Here is a 23,989-nt window from a genome sequence, read left to right on the forward strand (position 1 = left end):
CTTGGGAGATTGAGGCAAGAGAATCGCTTAAGCCCAAGAGTTGGAGGTTGCTGTGAGCTGTGATGCCACAGCACTCTACCGAGGGCAACAGCTTGAGAGTCTGTCTCAAAAAAAAAAGTTCTGGCAGCAAACTGGAAAACTAGAGACTCACTACCTTGAATTGCGTCTGAACATAAATTAAAATGTAGCATGAGCAGGTGCAGGACATGCTGGAGACAGCACAGGCACCAGATCTCAATAAGACAGACGCATGTCTCTCAGGGAGGCAAGTGGGACATGCTTCCTCCTCCCCAGTTTGCACAGGCGTGGCCTCCACCTGTCTGCCCACAAGCTGCCAGAGGGTCTAAGAACCTTTCATGGAACCTGCCTGCTGGTCTGATTAGGGTCGACTTTAACATCCTGTTTTGTGAAGTTGATAAATAACATAAGAGTAATAATATAGATCAAATTTGCGATTAAGGAAATTAGGTGGTTGGAAAATGCAAGCATAGCAGAACGCTGACCTAAGGTTTAGGTTAGTAAGGGGTTGATAAGAAAAACAATAAAAATGGAGCAGAGGGCGGCGCCTGTGGCTGGGTGGAGTAGGGTGCCGGCCCCATATACAGGAGGTGGCGGGTTCAAACCCAGCCCCGACCCAAAACTGCAAAAAATAAAAAATAAATAAGAAATAAAAACGGAGCAGACTGAGAGTTGGCTGCATTCCCCTCATCCTCACCCTAGGCGGCGTTGGTCCCGAGCCCTTTCAATCTTTGCCCAGCGTCTTCCTTACATTCTTCCATCACCTCCGAGCACTGGGAAAGAACACTGGGTGTAGTTTGGGGCTGGTCCCAACAAGGTGCTATCTTTTTGTAGCTTTGATTTGCATTCCTCTAATACTTAGTGATATTGACCATCTTTTCCTTTTTTCTCATTCACATATTATCGTAGTCAAGTCTTCGGCCCATTTTATATTGGTTTTCTGTTGTTGGTTTGATATGGAGTAGTAGAAGCAGCTCTTCATGTGTGCATTCTGGATAGTAACCCTTTATTGAATACATAATTTGTGAATATTTTCTCCCTTTCCATAGGTTACTTTTTTACTCAGTTGATTGTCCTTTGACGTACAAAAATCCTTACATTTAATGTAGTCCCACTTACCTATTTTTGCTGTTATTGTCTGTGCCTTTGCTGTCATATCCAAGAAATCATTGCCAAACCCAGCATCATGCAGCTTTTTCTCGTAAGTCTTTTTCTAGGAACTTTATAGTTTTCGGTCTTATATTTAGGTCTTAACTCCATTTTCTATTAACTTTTATTTAAGACAGCGGTTCTCAACCTGTGGGTTGCGACCCACAGGAACTGTGTGAAAGGGACGTGGCATAAGGAAGGTTGAGAACGACTGCTCTTCCATATAAGGCAAAGGTCCAACTTCTTTCTTTTCCTAACACTGTCTGTTGAAGAGGCTGTCCTTTCCCAATGGAGTGGACTTGGCACGTTTGTCCAAGACCTTGGACTACATAAACTAGTGTTTACTTTAGGGCTCTCTGTTCTATTTTATTGATATATATGTCTGTCTTTATGACAGAACCACATTATTTTAATTACTGTAGCTTTGTAATGGTTTAAATTCATGTTCTGAGAGCCAGCCTTTATTCCTGTCTGAAACACTACACCCTAACTTGCCCTAGCCAGTACCCACCCACCCCGGGGCCAGTCTGTCCCACTAACCCCACCACCCCACATGCTCACGCACACCTCTCCCTCCTGCGAACTTTGTCTGCGTGTTCTTCTCCCTTTATCACAGAACTGGCTTGGCTTTAATGCAATTTTACTGGATTCCAGGGCTAATGACCCGTATAATAGACATACCTCACCTAGCAAGGTATGTGACCCACAGTAAATAACCAATAAACGTTATAAAAACTGAACGACAGTAACATATACTTAGCTGGTTAAAAAAAAAAAAAAAGTATACGTTTGAGACCAGCTTGAGCAAGAGGGAGACCCTGTCTCTAAAAAGTAGGCAGGCGTTGTGGTGGGTGCCTGTCGCCCCAGCTACTTGGAAGGCTGAGGCAAGAGAATTGCTTGAGCCCAAGAGTTTGAGGTTGCTGTGAGCTATGACACCAGAGCACTCTACCAAGGATGACAAAGTGAGACCCTGTCTCAGAGAAAAAAAAAAAAATTGTACATAATGATTTAGAAAATTCTCCCAAGATAAATTAACCAAAAAGAAAAAAAAAAAACCCACACACAAAACCTACAGTACAGAATAGTGTTTACAGTATGCTATTTATACAAAAAAAAGAAAAATACATTAATTTCCATATATACACTGCATCTCTGAAAGAACATACAAGAAAATAAGACTGATTCCCTCCTGAGGCACGAGTGATGCCAGGGAGAGGAAGGCTTTTCATTGTAGAGCTGCTTCTCGACTCATGATGGGGTTACGCACTGCTAAAGCCATTCCAAGTTGAAAAGACTGTTCAGTCCAAACTGCATTTAATTTGCTTACCTTACCAAACATCACAGCTTAGCCTAGCCTACCTTAAATATGCTCAGAACACTCATATTTAGCTTACAGTCAGGAAAACAAATCATCTAACACAAAGCCTACTATTTTATAACAAATTGTTGAACATCTCATGTAATTTATTGAGTAGTACACTGAAAGTGAAAAAGTGCACAGGTACGGTAAATAGTCTCCACTGAGTGTGAACTGTTTTTGTACCACTATGAAGTCAAAAAATCTTAAGTTGAACCATTGTGAGTTGAGGACTATCTATACTGTATACTTTCTTATACTTCTAAAATTGTTTGAATTATTCTCTATTTATAGTACTAAATAAATTTTAAGTCTAAAAGGGTGAGTGAATAAATAATGTTCCTGAAGAATATCAGACAGCAGCTTGTAAAATGCAGCACTTCCTCCTTTCTTCATCTTGTAATAAACAAAATCAAAATGAATAAAATCTGTATCTTAAATGCTCCATCTAAACCCAGAACCGTCCCCCATCCCAAGGAACCACGGGGACTCGGGGACCTGTCAGTACAGAGCTTGCTTTTAATCAGACCCTTTAATCAACAGAATTCTTTAAGTGGTCTTTCAAGATAACATCTGAATATTCTTTAAGTGGCCTTTTATGATAATGTTTGGATATTCTTTCCAAAGCTATACTGAGCTCAGCATATACCACATACTGAATATATATATATATGCTGCTCATTGATTAGACACATATTCACATACTGGCTTTACAAGGCGTTGTGGCAGGTGTTGTGGCGGGCGCCTGTCACCCCAGCTACTTGGAGGCTGAGGCAGCTTCCAGGACGGCCTCCAGTGACCTTTCCTCCTGGATCTTCCTCTTGTGCAGTCCTCGCCACACAGAGTCACCTCTGGCTTGTGTAAACAGATTACCACAAAAGTAGAAGGCCGTAAGACATTGTAGCTTACACCTTGACGTCTCTTAGATGGCTCATTCTAGAGCAAGTTAGTCTCTACTTTGAACATAAGATCACTCAGGCAGCCCTGTGAAGAGGACCACACGGGTAGGACCAAGACTTCCCTCCAACAGCACAGCCCAAAACAACTTTCCAGTCACGTGAGTGAGCACCCTTTAAAGGGAAGGGGGTTCTCCAACCAAAGTGAAACCTTCAGAGGCCTGCAGCCCAGGACACCAGACTGCAACTTCACAAGAAACTGTGCTAGAACTTCAGAGCCAAACAACTCCCTTATCCCTTGTGATAAAAACTGTGAGAAATACTGTTTTAAGTCATTAAATTTTGAGATAATTTGTCACGCAGTAATAGATAACTAAAAAAGAGTTTATTCTCAAATGTTTTCCTTTTTCAACTGTAACCTCTATAACTTAAAAGATACAACATATATCATGGTTACTGGGTTGTATAAACTAACAGGCAGCCTTAGAATCAAATAACTCTGACGCACTGTGCTTTGAGTACAGCACAATAAAGTATCAGATGCCATAAAAAATGATGTTGCTTGAACCTTATTCAGTCTCCAAGGTAAACTTTAAACTGGTGGCAACACTGTATACAATATGAATATCATTGTATATGTATTTCCTTCAAAATGACAGAGACAAATTTTAAAGCAAGTACTGTATTATGTTCTGTTTTTTTTTTTTTCTCAGCAGGAGAAAAACTCTCTGGGAGACTTTGAAATGTTCAAGTGTATAGGTCAATTGCCACTGACCAGTTGCAGCATGCTGAAGACCAGCAAAAAAGTACAGTCAGTGGTCTGGGAGAGCATTTGAGGTATACAATATAAAAAATTAAAATTCTAGCTCTCGGGGAAAGCAGAACAAAATAACATACTCCAAGGGTTTCAGGTAGCTGGGGTTCTACCACCTGCAGCAGCTGAGCATTTGGGGCTCCTATCTGCACAATTCAAAGATGGAGACCACAGTGCTTCTGTAGCTTTCTGATTACTGCCGCTGTCACTTCTAATGGCATTTTATCTGCACCGCTTCTACTCCTATACTGCTGCTTTCTTTTATAGTAGAAAAGAAGGCAAGAAACAACTTGCTCGGATGAAGGCTCTCTTATAAAATAAAGACTCTGCACCCAAGATGGCTCTGTGTTTATCTCTAATGTGAGGCTGCATCCCACAACCTTAGACTAACAGCAATCTGACTTCTGGTTGAACAGCAACTTATTCTATGTACTGATAAACATATTGCCACCATTCGGGTTAATTTTATTTTTTAAAAACAGTAACACCAGCCAAGCCCAGTGGATTACATCTAGCACTCTGGGAGGCTGAGGCAGGTGGATCGTCTGAGATCAGAAGTTTGAGACCAGCCTGAGCAAAAGCAAGAACCCATCTCTACAAAAAAAAGAAAAAAGAAAAATTAGCTGGGCGTTGTGGGGGGCGCCTGCAGTCCCTGCTACTCGGGAGACTGAGGCAGGCTCAAAGCCAGGAGTTTGAGGTTGCTATGAGTTATGACACCATGGCACTCTACCCCAGGCAACAGAGGGAGACAGTCTCAAAAAATCCAACCTCTTCCCCCCAAAAAACCAACACAAACAAACCCAATAAAACCAAACTAAACAATCTATTTACCCAAGTGCTTTGTGTATGGACACAACGTAACAGCGAGCCATCAGCACATCATATAAAGATGTGCCTGTAATAAACACATGACTTGGAAAACATCATGTAGAAGAGCAGTCAATCTATAAAACTCCTTCCACGTGAAAGGAGAATTTGTCATTATATTAGAATAAAAATTGCTGGAAATGTCTTTGGCAGAATAAAAATATAAAAATATAGCTATATAAAGCTTGAGTGGTTTGAGAATGAAGATACGAGATTTTTTTAAGTTTATTATTTCATTTACTCTTAACAGGAGCTTTGCCAGGTAAACATTATAGTGACATTATATCAACATTAGTCCTTGTCACATAAAAGGTTTCCATTTGTGTTCAGATTTAGTTTTTTTTATATTTAGAAGTTTATCTTAAAGCTAACACACCCTAATAATAATGCACTAGGTATTTTATTTTTAAAAGTAACACTAGTAATATTGAGAACATTTTTGGAAAAAAACAGATAAAATCTAATTCAGTAGTGATCATATTCAGTTTTCATCTTTATATTGTATTTTTAAAGTTTAGTATACTTTTGAATTTACAATTAAGGCTTTATTTTCCAATTCTTGCAGATAAAATATCTAAGGATTTTCAAGCCCCTTTAACCATTAGCTCCCAAAATCTGGGCCACCAACCAGAGGGATTCAGAGGACAGGGCTAATGGCACTAATCCAGTGAGGAAGTTATTCCCAGCTCAACTCACTTTCAGTTCCTGTGACTGAATAAAGAAGGTTTAGTGCCAAGATGTTATCAACGCCCAGAATTTGTGCCAATCTCCCCTTTAAACAGAGATTTAATAATAAAATAAATTATTAGGCAATAGTATTTATCTAGAAATTAACAACATTTTTGTTTTCATTATTTTTACCTCTATGTCTACATCTGTTTATGGCAAATATTACCTGTTACTCATAGTTATTTCTAGTTCTCTTTAAAAATTATTTTAATAATCATACTTTTAGAAAGAACCATGTATTAAGTGTACAGGAAGCATACAGCTGTGGCCAACATTTTGGAGATGATATAAACATGACTGCAGTTTTGGAAACACTACATTAATCCACCTGGGGGACAGAGAGATTAAGAGCCTGCTCTACGCACGCCACTCGCTTAGCCAGTGTGAAGGCCAGAGGAGACTGTTCAAAAAAGTGTAAATGGGAGGGTCAGAGGGGAAGAAATTAACTCAAAATGAGGTAATCAAACAAAGATCTGCAAAGTGGCATAGGTTTTGAAAGACAAGTAGAATTTAGAAATGTGGAGACGGGGTGCATTCTGAGAGTCAAAGCCTAACAGTATGGGCCTGCGTGATTCACGTCCCAGATCTTGACTGTGGTTACGCAGGTCTGTACATATTTGCTAAAACTTACTGAAATGTACACATACAATGAGTGCACATCATTTTACAAAATCTGTATGTCAATTTCTCCTTTATAAGTTTAATACTGTATCGTTGACCTATAAAATGAAAGGTCGCCAGGTGCGGTGGCTCACACCTGTAATCCCAGCACTGTGGGAGGCTGAGGAGGGAGAATCGCTTGAGCTCAGGAGTTGGAGACTTGCCTGGGCGACATGAGACCCCACTCATGAAAAAAATGTTAAAATCCAGCCAGGCGCTGTGGTGAGCGCCTGTAATCCCAGCGGCTTCCCAAGGCTGAGGCAGTGGGGTGCCCGCAGCCCGAGTCTGAGCTACCACGCCCACTGCACTCTGCTCAGGGGCATAGGGTGGGACCCCGTCTCAACAAAAAAAAAAAAAAAAAAAAAAAAAAAAAAAAAAAGAAAGGTCATTGAAGTTTCAGGTTGGATAGCTTGCGGAGGAGGAAGTAAACAGAACAAAGAGAAAAACAAAATTACAATTTCAAGACAAGAGGATCAAATTTTTTTTTTGTAGAGACAGAGGCTCACTGTACCGCCCTCGGGTAGAGTGCCATGACGTCACAGGACTCACAGCAACCTCCAACTTTTGGGTTTATGCGATTCTCCTGCCTCAGCCTCCCAAGCAGCTGGGACTACAGGCGCCTGCCTCAACGCCCGGCTATTTTTTGGTTGCAGTTTGGCCGAGGCCGGGTTTGAACCAGCTACCCTCGGTATATGGGGCTGGCGCCCTACTCACTGAGCCACAGGCACCACCCAAGGATCAAATTTTCATATAATTCTCAATAAAAACTGTTACCTATTACACAAAAATGTTAGCTTTACATTTCCAGTCTTATTTCAGAGAGAGAAATACCTGAATTAAGACTTATCCATTAAAATTAGGTTCTTTTCCCTCCCCTTTCCTCCCAAACAACACTGTGCATTAATAGCACTGACCCCGAACAAAGTTACAAATAACCACACTGTGTGATGATACCTAATAGAACACAGCAGAACAATTTAGATTGTACTCACCACTTACATTCTGCTTCTAAACAATTTAGCAATAACTCCCTCAGGATCTGTTTTAACCTTTATCTCTTTTTGATGATCTAAACTCTTTTTTTTTTTTTGGTAGAGACAGAGTCTCACTTTACCACCTACAGTAGAGTGCCATGATGTCCCAGGACTCACAGCAACCTCTAGCTCTTGGGCTTCCGCGATTCTCCTGCCTCAGCCTCCCGAGCAGCTGGGATTACAGGCGCCCGCCACAACGCTCGGCTATTTTTTTTTGTTGTTGCAGTTCAGCCAGGGCTGGGTTTGAACCCGCCACCCTCGGTATATGGGGCCAGCGCCCTACTCACTGAGCCACAGGCACCACCCTTGATGATCTAAACTCTTAAAATTATGTAGTTATTACACATTCAGTATTTCTTGGGTGGCTTCTTTCACATTTCCTAGTTTTAAGAATTAATGTCTAGAAGGGGAACTCATTGCAATAAAAGTAATGACATTATCAACAAGTCTTTTTTTTTTTTCTTTAAGAGACAGAGTCTTACTTTGTCGCCCTTGGTAGAGTGCTGTAGCATCACAGCTCACAGCAACCTCCAGCTCTTGGGCTTAAACGATTCTTTTGCCTCAGCCTCCCAAGTAGCCGGGACTACAGGAGCCCGGAGCAAGGCCCGGCTATTTTTTTGTTGCAGTTTGGCCGGGGCTGGGCTCAGACACACCACCAGTATATGGGGCCGGCGCCCTACTCACTGAGCCACAGGGGCTAACCTATCAACAAGTCTTGTTGAAACTTTAAAATACCATTCTGAATAAAATCAGTAACTCCATCATAAAAAAATCAAATTCAAAACATGAATTAGCTATGGTTAAAGAAAAGCACTATGAGACCAGAAAAAACAAGATACTATTGTGTCATTAAGATTTAAAGAGACCTACTTGCATGCTTAATATTAATACTATGCATTTTCCTAAGGAAAGTGTAATTCTTTTTTTTTTTTTTTTTTTAATTTGGCCGGGGCTGGGTTTGAACCCGCCACCTCCGGCATATGGGACCAGCGCCCTACCCGCTGAGCCACAGGCGCTGCCCAGAAAGTGTAATTCTTCTGTGGTACAACTGAGTTGACACCAACTCTTCATGCTCACGGGGCAGGGGATGCGTGTCTGTCAAGGTCCTTCGATGCAGCCTTTGAAATGAATCCAAATTTTGCTGAACAAAATTTACTAAAAGGGGTGCAGCAGAGAGAGATGAAGTTTTTCTTTTCTCCTTTGGCACTTAAAAAATAGTCTTGAAACTGGAAGGGTACAGGTCCCCCACCCACAGCTGCAAGGGGACTCAGCTCTCAGAGGTCCTCAAACTTTTTAAACAGGGGACCAGTTCACGGTCCCTCAGACCGTTGAAGGGCCGGACTATAGTTTTAAAGAAAAAAAAAAAAACTATGAACAAATTCCTATGCACACTGCACATATCTTATTTTGAAGTAAAAATCAAAACAGGAACAAATACAATCACACCGCCTCATGTGGCCCACGGGCCGTAGTTTGAGGACCCCTCCTAGAGATGTTAACAGGTTGGTTTTAGATCAGGTCAAGTTGAAGAAACGAGATGATTACCACCCTGTAGATTATCATAGGCACAGCAACCATGATTCCTGCCTTTATAAACAAATCAAAAAGACAAACTAGTTTAACCTAGTGTGTGGGGATTCCAAATATTTGTCATAGAACACCGTTTCGGGGCAGCAGGCCTATTAAATGGTTTTATAACATGGTTCCACAGAAACATCACTTTGGGAAAATTTTAAATTCCCATAAATAATGACAAAACTGAGGCTTAGAGAGCTCATACTCCATTAGCAGCACAATTTCTTCATTACCAGGCCATTAAACACAAAATACGAGTCTTTTGAATCTACACAACATTTGATTAACAACACTGACCTTACATTTAACATTTTGTTCATGGTATCACAGTTTCTAGTTGTGACTATTATCGTGGGTGTTTTAATTCCTTGTCCAAGAATAGGGTCTCTAATAATCAAGCCCACCTGGCGATCTGCTATTGTTTACCAGTTCAGGAGAACGACTTAGCTCTGAGCGGTGAGTCAGAGTACTCAGTAAAATAAAGCATGTGGACGACAGGTGGTTTTAATTCCCAGTAAACTGAAACCACGCCCGACTAAATCACTGTGCTGTCTAGCAGGTGGTATGTGTTATTCACAGCGGGCCATAGTAATATCTACAAGTGCAATTAAAATCTAAGAATTTGCGTCTCCACGGACAAGAGTCAAAGACATCGAAATGGAGGGATTTACTTTATCTCTGTAGTTCAGGGCTATGTGTCAGACAGTTTCCTACATTTTCTGCAATCGTCAATTTTTTTTATTGCTTTAACTACTGTCATTAAATCAGATTTTCCCAGTCTTTGCATTTCTCAAACTCCACAGAATTCTAAGAAATGTCGGCTCAGGGTAGAGGAGACCAAACAGGTTATTCTCATGTTGCAACTTTAAAAGGCTCTGGAATCAAAGGCGGTGATTGTTAACAACTTCCGTGTGACCTCGGGGAGTTCCTCCTAATAAACTTCGGCGCCCCCTTCCCGCCCCCACGTGCGCGCGCGCCCCGCGTCCCCGCCGCCCGCGTGCAGGGGGGACCCCGGGAGGCGGCCAGGGCCCGGCGCCCCCAACAAAGGGCGCCCCCGCGCCCCGCCGCTCCCGGCCCGCCGGGCCCCGCAGCTCCGGTCTCCACGGAAACCTGAGGGCGGCCGCCCGGCGTGGCGGCTCCGGCGAGGCCCGGGAGGCAACACCCGCGGCGAGTCCGCGCGGCCCCGGAACCAGCGGGCCGAAGGGTGCTCGGGGCGGCGACCGTTGTAGCGGCCGCGCTGGGGGCGGGGACGCCGTTACCTGCCGTGGGCTCGGCCGCTCCCCGCCGGCGCCGCTCTCCTGGCAACCGCGGCGGCGACACGCAGGCCGGGAGCCGAAGGGCCTAGTGACAGCTCCCAGGGTGCACCGCGCCTGCGTCGACGTCGACGGCCCCGATCCCCGCCCCGGGCCGCTCCTCGCCTCCCGGCGCCGGCGTGGCCACAGCGCCCTCAAGAGGACAGTCGGGAAAAGGCCACCGCCACCAGTGCGGTCTTGATGGGCAATTTCAGAGGATAAGACTTGAAAACAGGACTTCAAGGTTATATATTAGTTTAAGTAATTTCTCACTGTTTCATATGAAAAACGAAAGGCTCAGAGGCTCAAGGCTAGGAGACTTGTCAAGTTAGGTGACAACTAGTGGGCATAGGATCTGGAACCACATCAAGTTACTCCAAGGAGGATCGTGCTGTTTTGCCGAGACAGTAGGATTAAAAAAAAATAGTGGTTATATATACAATATAACAATCTTTTAAACGAATTAAACTAATAAACAATTATGCAGACCGTGCTGTACTAAGAATGTTATATGTTTCAATTTAATAATTTAATATTTGGGGGGATTAAAGGCGGGTGATGAGTTTAAATCATAATCCTACAAATGGAGACTAAAGGCTAATAAACTTTATTTATTTATTTGCTGTTCTGTGGTGAGAGAGATATTTAAGATATAATTTGGTGACTCTCTGGAGTGGGAACATTTATACTTCTTGAAAGAAATTACGTGAAGGCAACTAACAGCAAATGCCAGGAGAAAATATCAGCCTGAGAGTAAACTTCATGTTTTAACTGTATTGTTACTTCCAACCACGATTTCTAGTTATTGTGATACAGTAGTTTGTGCAGCAACACGATAAACTTAAAAAAAAACCCAAATACTAATTTTAGAAAAATTGTATTATCCTAATACCTTAAGGAATACGAAAGATTGATTTATTTAGAATTTATTTAGGGGGTTATTTGTATCGAATGCTTCAAATTAAAGTGGTATACAGTAATTATGACTTTGAAATTATAAAATAGAACAATAAACAAGATTTTCCGTATATAAGTCACCATTACTTTTGTTTTAAAAAAATAAGTCTTGTTTTTTACAGAAATCATTGCAATTCTACTCCAGGTCTTATATTTTAATATTTCTCCGTTATAAGTATTTACATTATACCAGATTTCCTTTGTTTCAGACTTTCCAAAATTATCTTGTAGTGTAATAGAATGATCACTTCTCTTAGTTTTTACTTCTACAAAAGTGAATAGTGCAGATGTAGATAAGGAATCATTTTCATCTTCCTTTTTCTTTTCCACCAAAGAAATGGTTAGTCCTATGATTCAAGATAGATTTCACCCACACTGTGTGGGTAACAGAAAACTGCCTACGTTTTTGCAACTGTATCAGTTGTTGAGTTGGCCTCTCTAACTTGAGAAACAGTGCCAAGTCCATTCTTGACATTTTGTTGCTTCAGACAGAGACTAATACAGGAATTTAGCTCATAAAGAAAGAGACCAAGGGCGGCGCCTGTGGCTCAACGGATAGGGTGCCGGTCCCATGTGCCGGAGGTGGCGGGTTCAAGCCCAGCCCTGGCCAAAAATAATAAAAAAAAAAAAAAAAAAAAGAAAGAGACCAAGATAAAGTGGGTTTGGGGCCAGGAATTCTAGTCTTGGAACTTCCTGGGGACAGTAGCCACGAGTGTCACCCGCCACCATCACTTCCTTCTCTTTGAGCCTCACCACAAAATTGTCAAAGGCAGGGCGGCGCCTGTGGCTCAGTCGGTAAGGCGCCGGCCCCATATACCGAGGGTGGCGGGTTCAAACCCGGCCCCGGCCAAACTGCAACCAAAAAATAGCCGGGCGTTGTGGCGGGCGCCTGTAGTCCCAGCTACTCGGGAGGCTGAGGCAAGAGAATCGCTTAAGCCCAGGAGCTGGAGGTTGCTGTGAGCTGTGTGATGCCACGGCACTCTACCGAGGGCCATAAAGTGAGACTCTGCCTCTACAAAAAAAAAAAAGTCAAAGGCGCGTCCTCCTCCCTCCCCCCCAACCCCCCTACCCGCTACTGTCTGGGTCTGATTTTAGGCTCATTTGTAGGGAGTCTTAAGGGCCAGGACAAGCTCCCAAGCAGCAGAGTGGGAGGACACCGTGGCTCTCCCCGCCCGTGTTTCACAGAGCGCTGGGCTAAAGGCTGGATTTGAAAGTTTGAAAATGCGGCCCCCACTCGCGCCCCACTCCCCTCCCTCCCTCCTCTCTGCCTCCCCTCCTTGCCCTGCCCTGTCCTGCCCCCCGCCCTCCCCTCCCCTCCTTGCCCTGCCCTGCCCTGCCTCCCCGCCCTCCCCTCCCTTCTCTTGCCCTGCCCTGCCCTGCCCTTTCCTCCCCGTAGGCGGCGCGCCCTCCGCCCGGCAGGCGGCGCTGTGGGTTCCAGGCGGGGTCCGCAGGCTGTCGGGTCCCGGCGTCCGCACCGCCGCCTCCACTTGAGCCGCTGCCTCTCGCTCCGCACGTGCGACGGCTCCTGGCCGGGTTGACCCGGGTTCGTGAGAACCTCGGCTCGGTCTCGCCCGGCCTGGCCATGGCAGCGACCGCGGCGGTCCCGCGCGTGTTCTTGGAGGTGCGGAGACAGCTGCAGAGCGCGCTGCTGGTCGTGGGGTAAGGCGGTGCCGGGCGGGCCGGGGGCGTGTGGGACGCGCGGGGCCCGCCCGGCCGGCTCCCGGCGCCCCGTGCGCGCTCGCGTTGGAGGAGCGGGGACGTGCCGCGCGGCGGCGGCGGCGGCGGCGGCGGCGGCGGCGGCGGCGCCCTGCGTCTCGGGTGATGAGGTCTGGTTTGCCTTCATCCGGGGTCCGTGTTGGGAGGTCCGGGCTGCGAGTGAGGAACCGCGGGCGCTTCTCCTCCACCCGTGTCTGCGGAGGAGCCGCCACCGTCACTCGGGACGGACGGGAAGGGTGCAGCCGGGGTTCACCCTTATTCTTTCATCATGTCCCCAGTTCCAATGAGGAGTCCATGAGAACTTGTCATGCACTACACAAACAGGAAACTTTTCGGAAGAAGTTCTCTTTCTTGTTTTCTTGACAACAGTCTTGATAGTGTGTGGTCCTCCTGCGGCTGCTGTAAGTTTAATCACACAGAGCTGCGGGTAAATGGGTGCGGAGGTTTCCTCAGATTTGCCAGGTATCTGCTGTGGCTGTTTGGGGATTTGGCGCGAGAACTGAGTTCAAATCCTAGCTTCCTCACACACTTAGAATAATTTAACCTGAATTTCTTCAATCTTAAAAGGAGGGTAATAGTACTCTCTGAATTTCTTTCTCTCTTTGAAAAATCCTGAGTTTGGACAACTATCTCCAATTTCAGTCCACCTTGTAGGGTAATTAGGAGCCCAAACCTTTCCAAAGCAAAACACCTTTCACAGTTCTGGAGCATGCCCACTTGTTTAATAACTCGAGAAACCTAACTTTTCTGGACTATTGATTTGTGGACTGTGGTCTTTGTTGAGATTTATTACCAGATGACAATTCCCCTGCCCTAGGAACAACCACTATTCTGATTTTATTAAACATACATTAGGTTTACCAATTTTTCTTTTTCTCCAAGACAGAGCCTTGCTCCCCCACCCAGGCTGGAGTGCCATAATGTCAGCCCAGCTCACAGCAGCCTCAGACTTCTGCTTCATCCTCCCAGGTCGCTCGGACTGCAGGCATCCACCACCACGCCCAGTTTTTGTTTTTCCTAGTTTTAATAAAGATAGGCTTTGCTTGTTCAGGCTGGTCTTGAACTCCTAAGCTCAGGCAGTCTGCCTCTGCCGGTCTCAGAGTGCTAGGATTGCAGGCTTGAGTCACCCCGCGGCCTTTGCCAGTTCTTGAACTACATGCAAATGCATTCCTATGGTACGTACTTCTTTGCTGAGGCTACTTTCCTGCAATGTGATGTCTTTGGAATTCATGTTTCATCTGTATCTTTCTTGCTGAGTAGTTTTCCTAGTAAGAATAGATCACAGTTCATTTATCCATTTGCCTGTGCTGGATTGCAGTTTGCTTTTGTGAATGTAGCTGCCATAATTCTGTGGGCATTCATTTTCATTTCTCTTGGGTAAATACCAGAGTGAAATTTCTGGGTCATAGGGTAGAATGGGCATTACTTTGTGGGAAGTTGCCAAAAAGTAATGGTTTGAGCCATTTCCGTGGATGTTAAGTGGTGACTTGTTTCATTTGCCTTTCTCCCAGGTCTAATAATGTTAAGTGCCTTTCATTTGCACTTTGGCAATTCACGCACGTTCTTTTTAAAAGTATCTTCTAATTTTTTGCCATTAAAAATCAGGTTGGGCAGCGCCCATGGCTCAAAGGGGTAGGGCGCCAGCCCCATATGCCAGAGGTGGCGGGTTCGAACCCAGGCATGGCTAAAAAAAAAAAAAAAAATCAGGTTGTTTGAGCGGCGCCTGTGGCTCAAAGGAGTAGGGCGCCGGCGCCATATGCTAGAGGTGGCGGGTTCAAGCCCAGCCCCGGCCACGAACTGCAGTATATAAAAAAAAAAAAAAAAAAAAAATCAGGTTGTTTGCCTTATTATCACATTAAAAATCTTCTTTACATAGTCTTTGAATCAAGACTTTTCTCATATATATGCCTTACGAATATGTGAATATTTTCCTCTAATCTGTGACTTGCCATTTAATTTTTTGAATAGTGTCTTCTGAAAAACAGAAATTTTAATTTTAATGAAAGTTAGTTTATCAGTTTTTCCCTTAATTGTTAGTATTTGTTATGTCTGAAATCTTTTCCTACCCCAAGGTTGTGAAAATTTTTTGCTTGTTTTACTTTCTAGAAATTATACAGTTTTTAGCTTGTATACCTTGATCTGTGATCCTGTCAAATTCATTTTTGTGTTTGCAGTGAGGGGTCAAAGTTCATTTTTCCCTATGAGGATATTCAGCTGTTTCATCACTAAAAAATCATTGTTTCTCCCATTGAAATAACATGGCATCTTTGTGAGAAATCAGTTCACTGTGCTGTTTTTGATACTAGATTAGGAACTCAGTAAACACCTGTGGATGGAGGAAATGAATGGACAAAGTTTATCCCAAGAATGCCAAGGCGGTTGAACATGAATAATTTTTTGTAATGTAATTAACAGATGTAAAGACTAAAGGAAAAAACATGACCATCTCAGTACATGTGGACATTCACTAGAAAAAGCAATATGTGTTCATGATCAAAACTCTTAGAAACTCCAGGAAAGCCAAACCAATCAAGCGAAATGTTCAATGGCAACATTTGTTGATTCCTATGGAGTAAATACTTTTACCATAGATGACCTTAAAACTACTAACTGGTGAGTTGAAGGGATTGGCAGAATGCCTGGAATTTTGACAGCAAGTGTTTGTAGGATCTGTGTTTAGCCTATCATTATGCCTTACAGACCGTTCAGCTTGTACATAGATGAAGTTATTGGATACTTATAAGCAAGGTGTGATACTTGAAAGAATACAAGTGAATAGTGAAGAAAGGCTCAAGTATAAGAGGATTTTATGTACTATGGTAGCAGAATTAGTCTCAAAGTAGGACATTTTCTTAAGTAACTACTGTGTAACCCTCAAAATCAGGAAATATGTTCCTACCACCTTGTACTCAGACCTCATTCACGTTCTGCCCGTTATAAGGATATTCTGTGAATATCCTTAGCGGAAAAAGGATCCAGTTCAGAACCGCGCGTTGCATCTCCCTCGTCAGTGCTCAGTGTCAGTCTAGCGTCCTGTTCCCTGGCTTGACACTTCTGAAGGTTGTAACACTTCTGCAGAACACTCTTCCATTTGGTTTCGTCTTGTGTTTTCTCAAGATGAGAGTCAGGCTGTGCATCTTTGGCAGGAACGTGACAGAAGTGGTTCCTGTTTGAGGTGTGTAGCTCTGCATGCTGCACACACCGGGTAGCCCCTGATTTTGGTTTGCTCCATTGCTGGCTGTGCTGACTCTGAGCACATCAGTGAGGCCGTGCCCGCTGCTCCACCACCTCCAAGCCTCTTTCTCTATGTGATGCGTACAAAATTGAGAGGTATTTTGAGACTGAATACCCCGCTCCTTACCTGACTGTCATTTATTCTGATTGCTTATTTATTTACATCAGCAAGGACATGTGGTCCTGTTTTATTCAGTGGGTTACTTTTTTTGCTTGAAGCAGATGTGGCCAGGGCAGTCCCTTCGAGGAGGCTCCTGTGTCTGTCTGGACGTGGGCTTACCTTTCTTTGATTTCTTACTTAAATTTGCTGCACAGCAACATGTTCTAGGCTTACTGCCTTCTTTTTCAGTTTCATTTCACTGGATGTAGTTGTTTCACTCAGGAACTCTGCTTTTGTTTTTTAAAAGTGAAAATGGCCTTTGCAAACCAAGATCTGGGCCCCAAGTGTGGTCATTACTATTGCGTGTATTCTGTCGCAGAGCTGGGGTGTCTGTGTGACACACGTATGGTGTTCCTATGTGGACGAGCATACACACAGTGCACTCATCCAGTCACCTCTGCTTGCAGTACTGTTTATGTCATTGAAAGCCGTGACTCCACACATACTTCTCACCCTAGTCTTCTCCATCTCTCGCTTTGTAACCCCCTCCCACTGAGAATGCTGGCCCTCCTGTCCTGTCCTTGCCACATTGATCTGCTTGGTCAGTCTCCTCGTGGGGCTTACCTGTGCCATCCTTTGCTGCTCTTCTCCCTTCGCTCTCATCTGTGCGAACTCTGTTATGGGCTGAATGTTTGTGTTCCCCACCCCCAAATTCATGCATGAAGCCCTAAACCCCAGGGCTGATAGGGTTAGATGAGGCGTGAAGGTGGCGGCCCTGTGATAGGAGCAGTGTTCTTACATGAGACTCCAGAACTTCCTCTCTCGGCCCTGTCTGTCCTGCAGCCGCCCAGCCCGTGGGGTTTTGTTCCAGCAGTCCAGGCTAAGAGAGGTCTGCAGCAGTGGTGCTGAGCTGCCCGTCTCCCACTCAGACCCCTCCCCCCTGCTGGCTAGTGGCCCCTGTGGACGCCCTGCATACCCTGCCTGGTTTCTCACATCTGCGCCAGGCCACTGTGGTTCCCCGCATTTCCCCTGATGCCTACCTTGCTTGGCCATACGGAAATGATGGAATTTTCCAGGAAGGGAAGAAGGGTGGCAGCCACAGCGGGGTGATAGTGGGGACTTTGGGACACAGTGATTTTCCTTAAGTCCCTTGCAAGTGTCAGCTGTTCATAGTCCAGTTTCAAAATTATTGAGATGGCAAAATAGATACTGTGTAGCTTCAGAATATTGGTCAGCAAAGTATAGCTCATTGGTCAGGTCCTACCCACAGCCTGTTTTCATACAGCCTGTGAGCTAAGAATGGATTATATATATTTAAGTGTTTTAAAAAATACAAAGTAGGGCGGTGTCTGTGGCTCAGTGAGTAGGGCGCCGGCCCCATATGCTGAGGGTGGCGGGTTCAAACTCAGCCCCGACCAAACTGCAACAAAAAAATAGCCGGGCATTGTGGTGAGCGCCTGTAGTCCCAGCTGCTTGGGAGGCTGAGGCAAGAGAATCACGTAAGCCCAGGAGTTAGAGGTTGCTGTGAGCCGTGTGATGCCATGGCACTCTACCGAGGGCGGTACAGTGAGACTCTGTCTCTACAAAACAAACAAACAAAAAATACAAAGTAGAATGTGTAACAAATCATGTTTCACAAAGCCTTTGTATTTACTGTCTGGGCATTTATGGTACAGTCAGCGGACTCTTGCTGTGGAGGATTTTAATCTTTTTTTTTGCAGTTTTTGGCCAGGGCCAGGTTTGAACCTGCCACCTCTGATATATGGGGCCAGCTCCCTACTCCTTTGAGCCACAGGCGCTGTCCTGAGAATTTTAGTCTTTAAACATTGTTTTCTTGAAATTGGACTTTTGACTTGTTTGAGGCTGTTGTCCCTGCAAAAATTTATATTCTTTATTGTCAATTAAGTATAGCTCTATGTGTTTTGAAAAGGAACTAGCCAGAAGATTAATTGTAAGATTTTCTAAGGCACTGGTTCTCAACCTTCCTAATGCTGCAGCCCTTTAATACATTCCTGTGGGTCACGACCACAGGTTGAGAACCACTGTTCTAAGGCAAGTTAAGAGGCCTGGCTGGGACTGGTGACTCTCACCTGTCATCCAAACTCTTTAGGAGGGTGAGGTGGGAGGATGGTTTTAGGCCAGGAGATCAAGACCAGCCTGGGCAGTATACTGAGACCTCTATCTCTACAAAAAAAATTAAAGAATTAGCGAGGTGTGGCAGGTGCCTGTAGTCCTAGATACTTGGGAGGCTGAGGCAAGAGAATTGCCTAAGCCCAGGAGCTGGAGGTTGCTGTGAGCTGTGATGTCACAGCACTCTACTGAGGGTGACAAAGTGAGACTCTGTCTGTAAAAAGAAAAAAAAAAAAGCCTAACCCCGAATGTGTGGTCAGCCCTCTGTGCTTAGATGACACTCGAGCAGGTAGCCTGATGTCAGCGTTCGGGTGGCCTCGTGAGGATGGCCTGCAGTCTGTACTTAAGAGGGAGCTGTTGTACTTTGTCCCCCTGTCCCCCTGTACAATGTTTGGCATGTCTCCGTCTCAAAGGAGGGTCACTTCTGTGCGTGCCTTCACCCGCCTGTGCTTCTGACACCTGGCAGACAGAGGACAGGGTTGCTCTTCGTTGCCAACACGGAGGAGTTTGAATCAGATTAGTGTTCATACATGACTGTATTGTTTTCTTCATTAATTTTTTTTTATTCTTAAAATTGACAAGAAAGCTTTCCCTTGGCATCTTTTGCTTCACTTACTCCTAGTCTCTTTATCAAAATCTTGTATGTGGGTGGCACTTGTGGCTCAAAGGAGTAGTGCGCCCGCCCCATATACCGGAGGTGGCGGGTTCAAACCCAGCCCTGGCCCAAAACTGCAAAAAACAAAACAAAACAAAATCCTGTATGTGAGGTAAGGGCACTCTGCTCTGATTCTGCAGCATAAAGTGTGATTGCAGTGCTGATCTCAGAAACAAGAATAGGAATGTGTCCCGGGACTCGCATGTTCCCAAACAGTGAGGATACTGTCTGGTCTGATCTAAACTCAGTGGAGATGTGCTGCTTTTATGGCCTGCTCCAGGCTGTTTTCCTGGGGCAAGGACTTTAGAGCCCCTATTGAAGAGGAACTGAGAGGTCCTTGGTCACTTTTGTTTCTTTCATCATGTGGTTTTCTTTATGAGAAATAACTTGTTTGGGTTTTATTTTTGTTTACCAGGGAAATGGAAGAAGGAGACCTGCCCATGGACCTCTCCCTGACCCCATCCTCACTCTGCGTGGAAGCCCCGGCAGGCTGCACCGAGCTGCGGCTGCCCACATGGGTGAGGCTGGAGCCGGCCTCCTGCCGCGGGCTGCGCTGGGACGCCTGGGATGGGCTGCACCTGCGGCTGCGAGCCCAGGCTGAGCCCAGCACCGGTGAGTTCAGCGGGACTCTCTTTCTGCGTTTTCTTCGTGATGAAAACATCAGAGGTGATGTTCCTTTTGATAAGTTGAACTTTTCCCAGGTGAATAAACTCTTTAGCAGCAGCCTGGGAGGAGTGTGTCTTGTGGCCCAAGGCCCCTCCCTCTTTAGGAGCCTTTGTAGGTTCACAGAGGTTTTGTTTCTTTAATTATAAAATTGACAGCTCACAGATGTGATGTGAAGATTAGATCAGTTGTGCCAGGCCTGGTTGCTTTTAAAACATTACATGGGAATGTTCATTCAGTGGTGTTTCATTTCATGCCCCCTGATAGGCATGGATGGCCAGGTGCTCAGATGCAGAAGTGAGTGAGGTAGAGAAGGTCTCTGCTCTTCAGAGCTTACATTTAGTGGCTGGGAACAGAGAATCAACACAAGATTGAATTGCATACTGAGAAAAGTGCCTTGGGCAAGGTGATCCAAAATAATGGGATAGGGAGTGAGGAGGGGTCTGGTGAAGGGTGGTTAGGGAGGCCACTCCAAAGAGGAGGTGTTTGATGAGAGAATAACAGAAATGATTCCATCCACGTAGGGACAGTTCCAAGTAGGACAGTACACATAAAGGTCCCAGAGTTGAGTCTGATGCATGATTTAGTTTTGATTGTGGTTCTGCCTATTATATTTACAATGTTTTATGATTGGTATATTGATTCAGTAAGGCAAAAGAAAGTTTTCTTTAGATCTCAGGTTTTATTGAATAAAATTATTAGTTCAGTACATCTCTTACAATGCGAATAATATGCTTTGAGGATTAAAAGGCAGTAAAAAGGGGAAACAGGCTGTGAAAGACCCATGTTATGTCTGTTGTCAGAGATAGAGAGTAGTTCTTTCAGCTGTACGTGAGACTTCACTGTTGCCTCGTAGTAATCCCTTTGTCTGAGGTGTGTGCTTGCTGGAAGTGGGGTCAGTCAGATTGTCCTGAAGAGCCACTGGGACATGTGGGCATTCACGAGTGTCTATTCCTGGCTTTGAGGAGGAAAGTGAAGATAGAGTTTTACTCTTTTTTTTTTTTTGCTGGAGAGTAATTTTTGCTGGCGTCCTGGATTAGTGAATAGCTAGTTTGAGTTGAGTAGAGTTGGTTTTTAGGAACAAGGAGTAGAGAAAAGAGGTATCATTGGAGCTTCAGTGGCAGAGCGTAAATGCTAAGGACAACTCCTGGGTAAGCACGGAAAGAGGGCTGGGGTCCCCAAGATGGGGATAGACCCCCTGAGTATGCCTAATAATAGGCAGGGAAAGTGTTTCAGGAGGAGACCATGGGGGTCTGGATCTGGTGACATCATCACTTGGTCCGTTAGCGACAGGAACACCGGCAACCACAGTGGGAATTCTGTGTTGGATCTGGGAAGCTGGGGGCAGGCTCAGATGTCATGGGGGAGCATTTCCTAGTCTTCTGTCACTGTGACTTTAGGGATGCAGGAATGTGGACCTCCAGGGACCCAGTGTATGTTGTTGCCCACCCATTCAGTCTACAAATAGCAAGACTGGAAGTATTTTTAAAATTGTAACAAGTGCTGTTTAATCTTAACTGCAGGACAAAATAAATTAACACTGTGCTCATTTGCACATTGTTTGTGTTTGCTGGTCTCCTGTTTCTGTACACTTTCAAAACATTTTACTAAAATAGTCTGAAAAGGAAATTTTAAAAGCTTGTTCCACAGTGCATGAAAGGGCATGCAGAATAGATTCCTCAGCTCTTAGTTCCTTTAGCAGCTTCACATCATCGGTGGTGAATAAATAATTTTCTGAATGAATAAATATAAGTAGATGCATACTGATGTGAACTTGAGTCAACACTGCATTGTAGGAAGTGACTTTTTTTTTTTTTTTTTTTTTTTTTTTTTTTTGGGGGTAAAAAGCTCTTTATTTGAAGCTCCAGGGGAGGACAGGGCACTAGCCTCTCACCAGAGGCCCCCACAGTTCGGTTTCCCTACAGCTCAAGTGTCAGGCCACACAGTCCAGCTGTGTTCTAACCAGCAGGTGGGTCAGACCTGCAGGTTGACAAAAGGTGCAAAGCCCGCCATGTCCTGCAGCAGTACCAGGGCCTGGTGCAGCGGTGGCTCCACGTCGATGTCCACACCGCGCTTTCGCAAGCGGCTCAGGCTGGGCTCGGCCACATGGTGGCAGTGCCTCACCCGTAGCGAGCGCAGCGCTGGGCAGTACTCGGCCAATGTCCTGACGCCATCACTTCCAACGCGGAGGCAGCCGGTAAGGTCAAGGTGCTCGAGTTCCGGGCAGTTGCGTGCCAATTCTTGAACCGCGGTGTCCCCCACGTTGGCGTTGACAGCCAATGAGAGGCTGCGGAGGCTGGCGCCGCGCCTCTGCGCCAGGTACACGATGGCCTCGTCCTTGAGCTGGCGGCAGGCAGTGAGGTCCAGCTCCTCCAAGGCCGGGCAGCGGTCCACGAGCCCTCGCAGCGCCAGCCCGTCCACCCAGTCACAGTGTGCGAGCGATAAGCGCTGCAGGCGGGGGCAGCCCTCGGCCAGCGCCCCCAGGGCACGGCGGCTCAGTTGCCCACAGCCCGCCAGCGCCACACTCCGCAGCTGAGGATTCCGCGCCAGTACCGGCACCAGGTCCTCGTCTGACAGCCATTCGTGACACGGCGCCAGCGCCAGCTCCTGTAGCCCCTCAGCGTCCCGCAGCAGCCAGGAAAAGGCGGCTCGTGGAATCTGCGGACCCACCTGAGCGGCGTCGAAGCGGCGCAGTCCGGCCAGGTGCAGCTGCACTAGCGCCCGGAACCCCCTGCTAACGCGCTGCAGTCGCAGTAGTTGGCGCAGTGGGACCCGATTCAGGACATGTGGGAGAAGCACGTCTTCCCAGGGCAGGTCCAGGAGCCTGACGGCTCCGGGCTCTTGCTCTACTCCGGACGACTCCATCCGTGGCTCCATCGGCTGTCTAGTGCCAGGAAGTGACTTTTGAAAGTTGCAGCATTCAGTTTGTGTTTCAGGACAAAAAGTTGACTTTTTAAACAGCGAGCCCACTCAGCCCACTCTTAAGGGCAGCTGCAGGCAACATCGCATGGCATTCTATTCTGAGTGACAGTCATGACCCCTGAAGTGGAGCTGGCTGCAGCTGGATGTGCTGTGAGAGCAGGTGTTAGGTTCCTGCAGGCAGCTACTGGGCAGCGACCCTTTGTCTCAGAAAGCTATGCACGTTAAGCCTGACCATGGGTCTCCTGCTGGGCGGCCGGCAGAGGGCAGTGTTTCCCTGACAATTTGTGGATTGGCCTAGAGAGACCGCCTGGGATGTCTTCCCAAGGTCTCTTACCAGTCTGCTCAAAGTTAAAAATAATGCTGTTTATTTCTCCTTAGTGCTGTAGGGATTTATGGTCCTCCCTATAAGCTGAATAATTTTTAATTGCCAAGTATTAAATTTTCTAACTTCAGTTTTTTTCATCCTTAAAATATGTAGGGAGTAACATAAACCAAGTTCAAATCTCTTGATACTAGTGGATATGTTTTACTTTCTTTCTTTCTTTTTTTTTTTTTTTAGAGACAGAGTCTCACTCTGTCACCCTTGGTAGAGTACTGTGGCGTCACAGCTCACAGCAACCTCCAACTCCAGGGCTTAGGCGATTCTCTTGCCTCAGCCTTCCAAGTAGCTGGGACCACAGGCGCCTGCCACAACACCTGGCTATTTTTTTGTTGTTGTTGCAGTTTGGCTGGGGCTGGGTTTGAACCTGTCACCCTCGGTATATGGGGCTGGCACCCTACTCACTGAGCCACGAGCGCCGCCCTGTTTTCATTTCTTTAACTAGAATTTCTGTAGATAGACATTTTAGGGTTTTTTGTGAAAATGTTCTTTTTTTACAAGAGAAATAACAGAAACTAAAGGAACATGCCTCTCTGCAGTCCTGTTTTGCAGTGAGGGAAATGCACACTTTTCACAGCGCTCATCAGAAATTGGATCTTGCTCTTGAAAGAGTGGACCTTTCTCTAGAGCCATTGCACTCCCAGGGCCCTCTCCTGTGAAGACCAGTCCGAGACCTCGTATGTCTGTATAGATGATGATGTTCCAGTGTCGACATAGCTGCTTAGGCCAAGTTGAACTGAAGAGCTCCCTTGGAGCAGCTTCTCTGGTGAGGAGCTGAACTGTGAGATGCAGCAGAGGGCAGCTGAGGAGGCAGAGCTTTGCCGTGGGCTCCACGTGGAGGA

General features: G+C 45.6%; 3 protein-coding genes across 8 annotated transcripts in view; 1 reads left to right on the forward strand and 2 right to left on the reverse strand.

The window, feature by feature from the left end:
• The window catches only part of DOP1A (DOP1 leucine zipper like protein A), a 128,127-nt gene extending 117,340 nt beyond the window's left edge, over nucleotides 1–10,787 (reverse strand). For 3 of the 4 annotated variants that reach the window (XM_053601255.1, XM_053601253.1, XM_053601254.1), the window contains exon 1: nucleotides 10,359–10,541. The gene's annotated coding sequence lies outside the window, so the exon portion shown is untranslated. Of the gene's footprint in view, nucleotides 1–10,358 lie in introns of all 4 variants that reach the window. The other variant, XM_053601252.1, reaches the window with a different exon arrangement.
• A 2,007-nt stretch (nucleotides 10,788–12,794) lies between these two features.
• Nucleotides 12,795–23,989, forward strand: part of UBE3D (ubiquitin protein ligase E3D) — a 167,143-nt gene continuing 155,948 nt past the window's right edge. For 2 of the 3 annotated variants that reach the window (XR_008382526.1, XM_053602955.1), the window contains exons 1-2: nucleotides 12,795–13,007; nucleotides 19,599–19,795. Coding sequence is in view for 2 of the 3 variants with exons in the window: in XM_053602955.1 (XP_053458930.1) it covers nucleotides 12,931–13,007; nucleotides 19,599–19,795 (274 nt within the window). In the remaining variant the exon portion in view is untranslated. Of the gene's footprint in view, nucleotides 13,008–19,598; nucleotides 19,796–23,989 lie in introns of those variants that run through there. The other variant, XM_053602956.1, reaches the window with a different exon arrangement.
• LOC128594280 (F-box/LRR-repeat protein 15-like) lies at nucleotides 21,658–22,737 on the reverse strand. The gene has a single exon (XM_053602958.1). It carries the CDS (start codon nucleotides 22,721–22,723, stop codon nucleotides 21,821–21,823), a length of 903 nt encoding a protein of 300 aa, XP_053458933.1. The 5' UTR covers nucleotides 22,724–22,737; the 3' UTR covers nucleotides 21,658–21,820.

This window comes from Nycticebus coucang, chromosome 9 (assembly GCF_027406575.1).
Source record: "Nycticebus coucang isolate mNycCou1 chromosome 9, mNycCou1.pri, whole genome shotgun sequence".
NCBI lineage: Eukaryota > Metazoa > Chordata > Mammalia > Primates > Lorisidae > Nycticebus > Nycticebus coucang.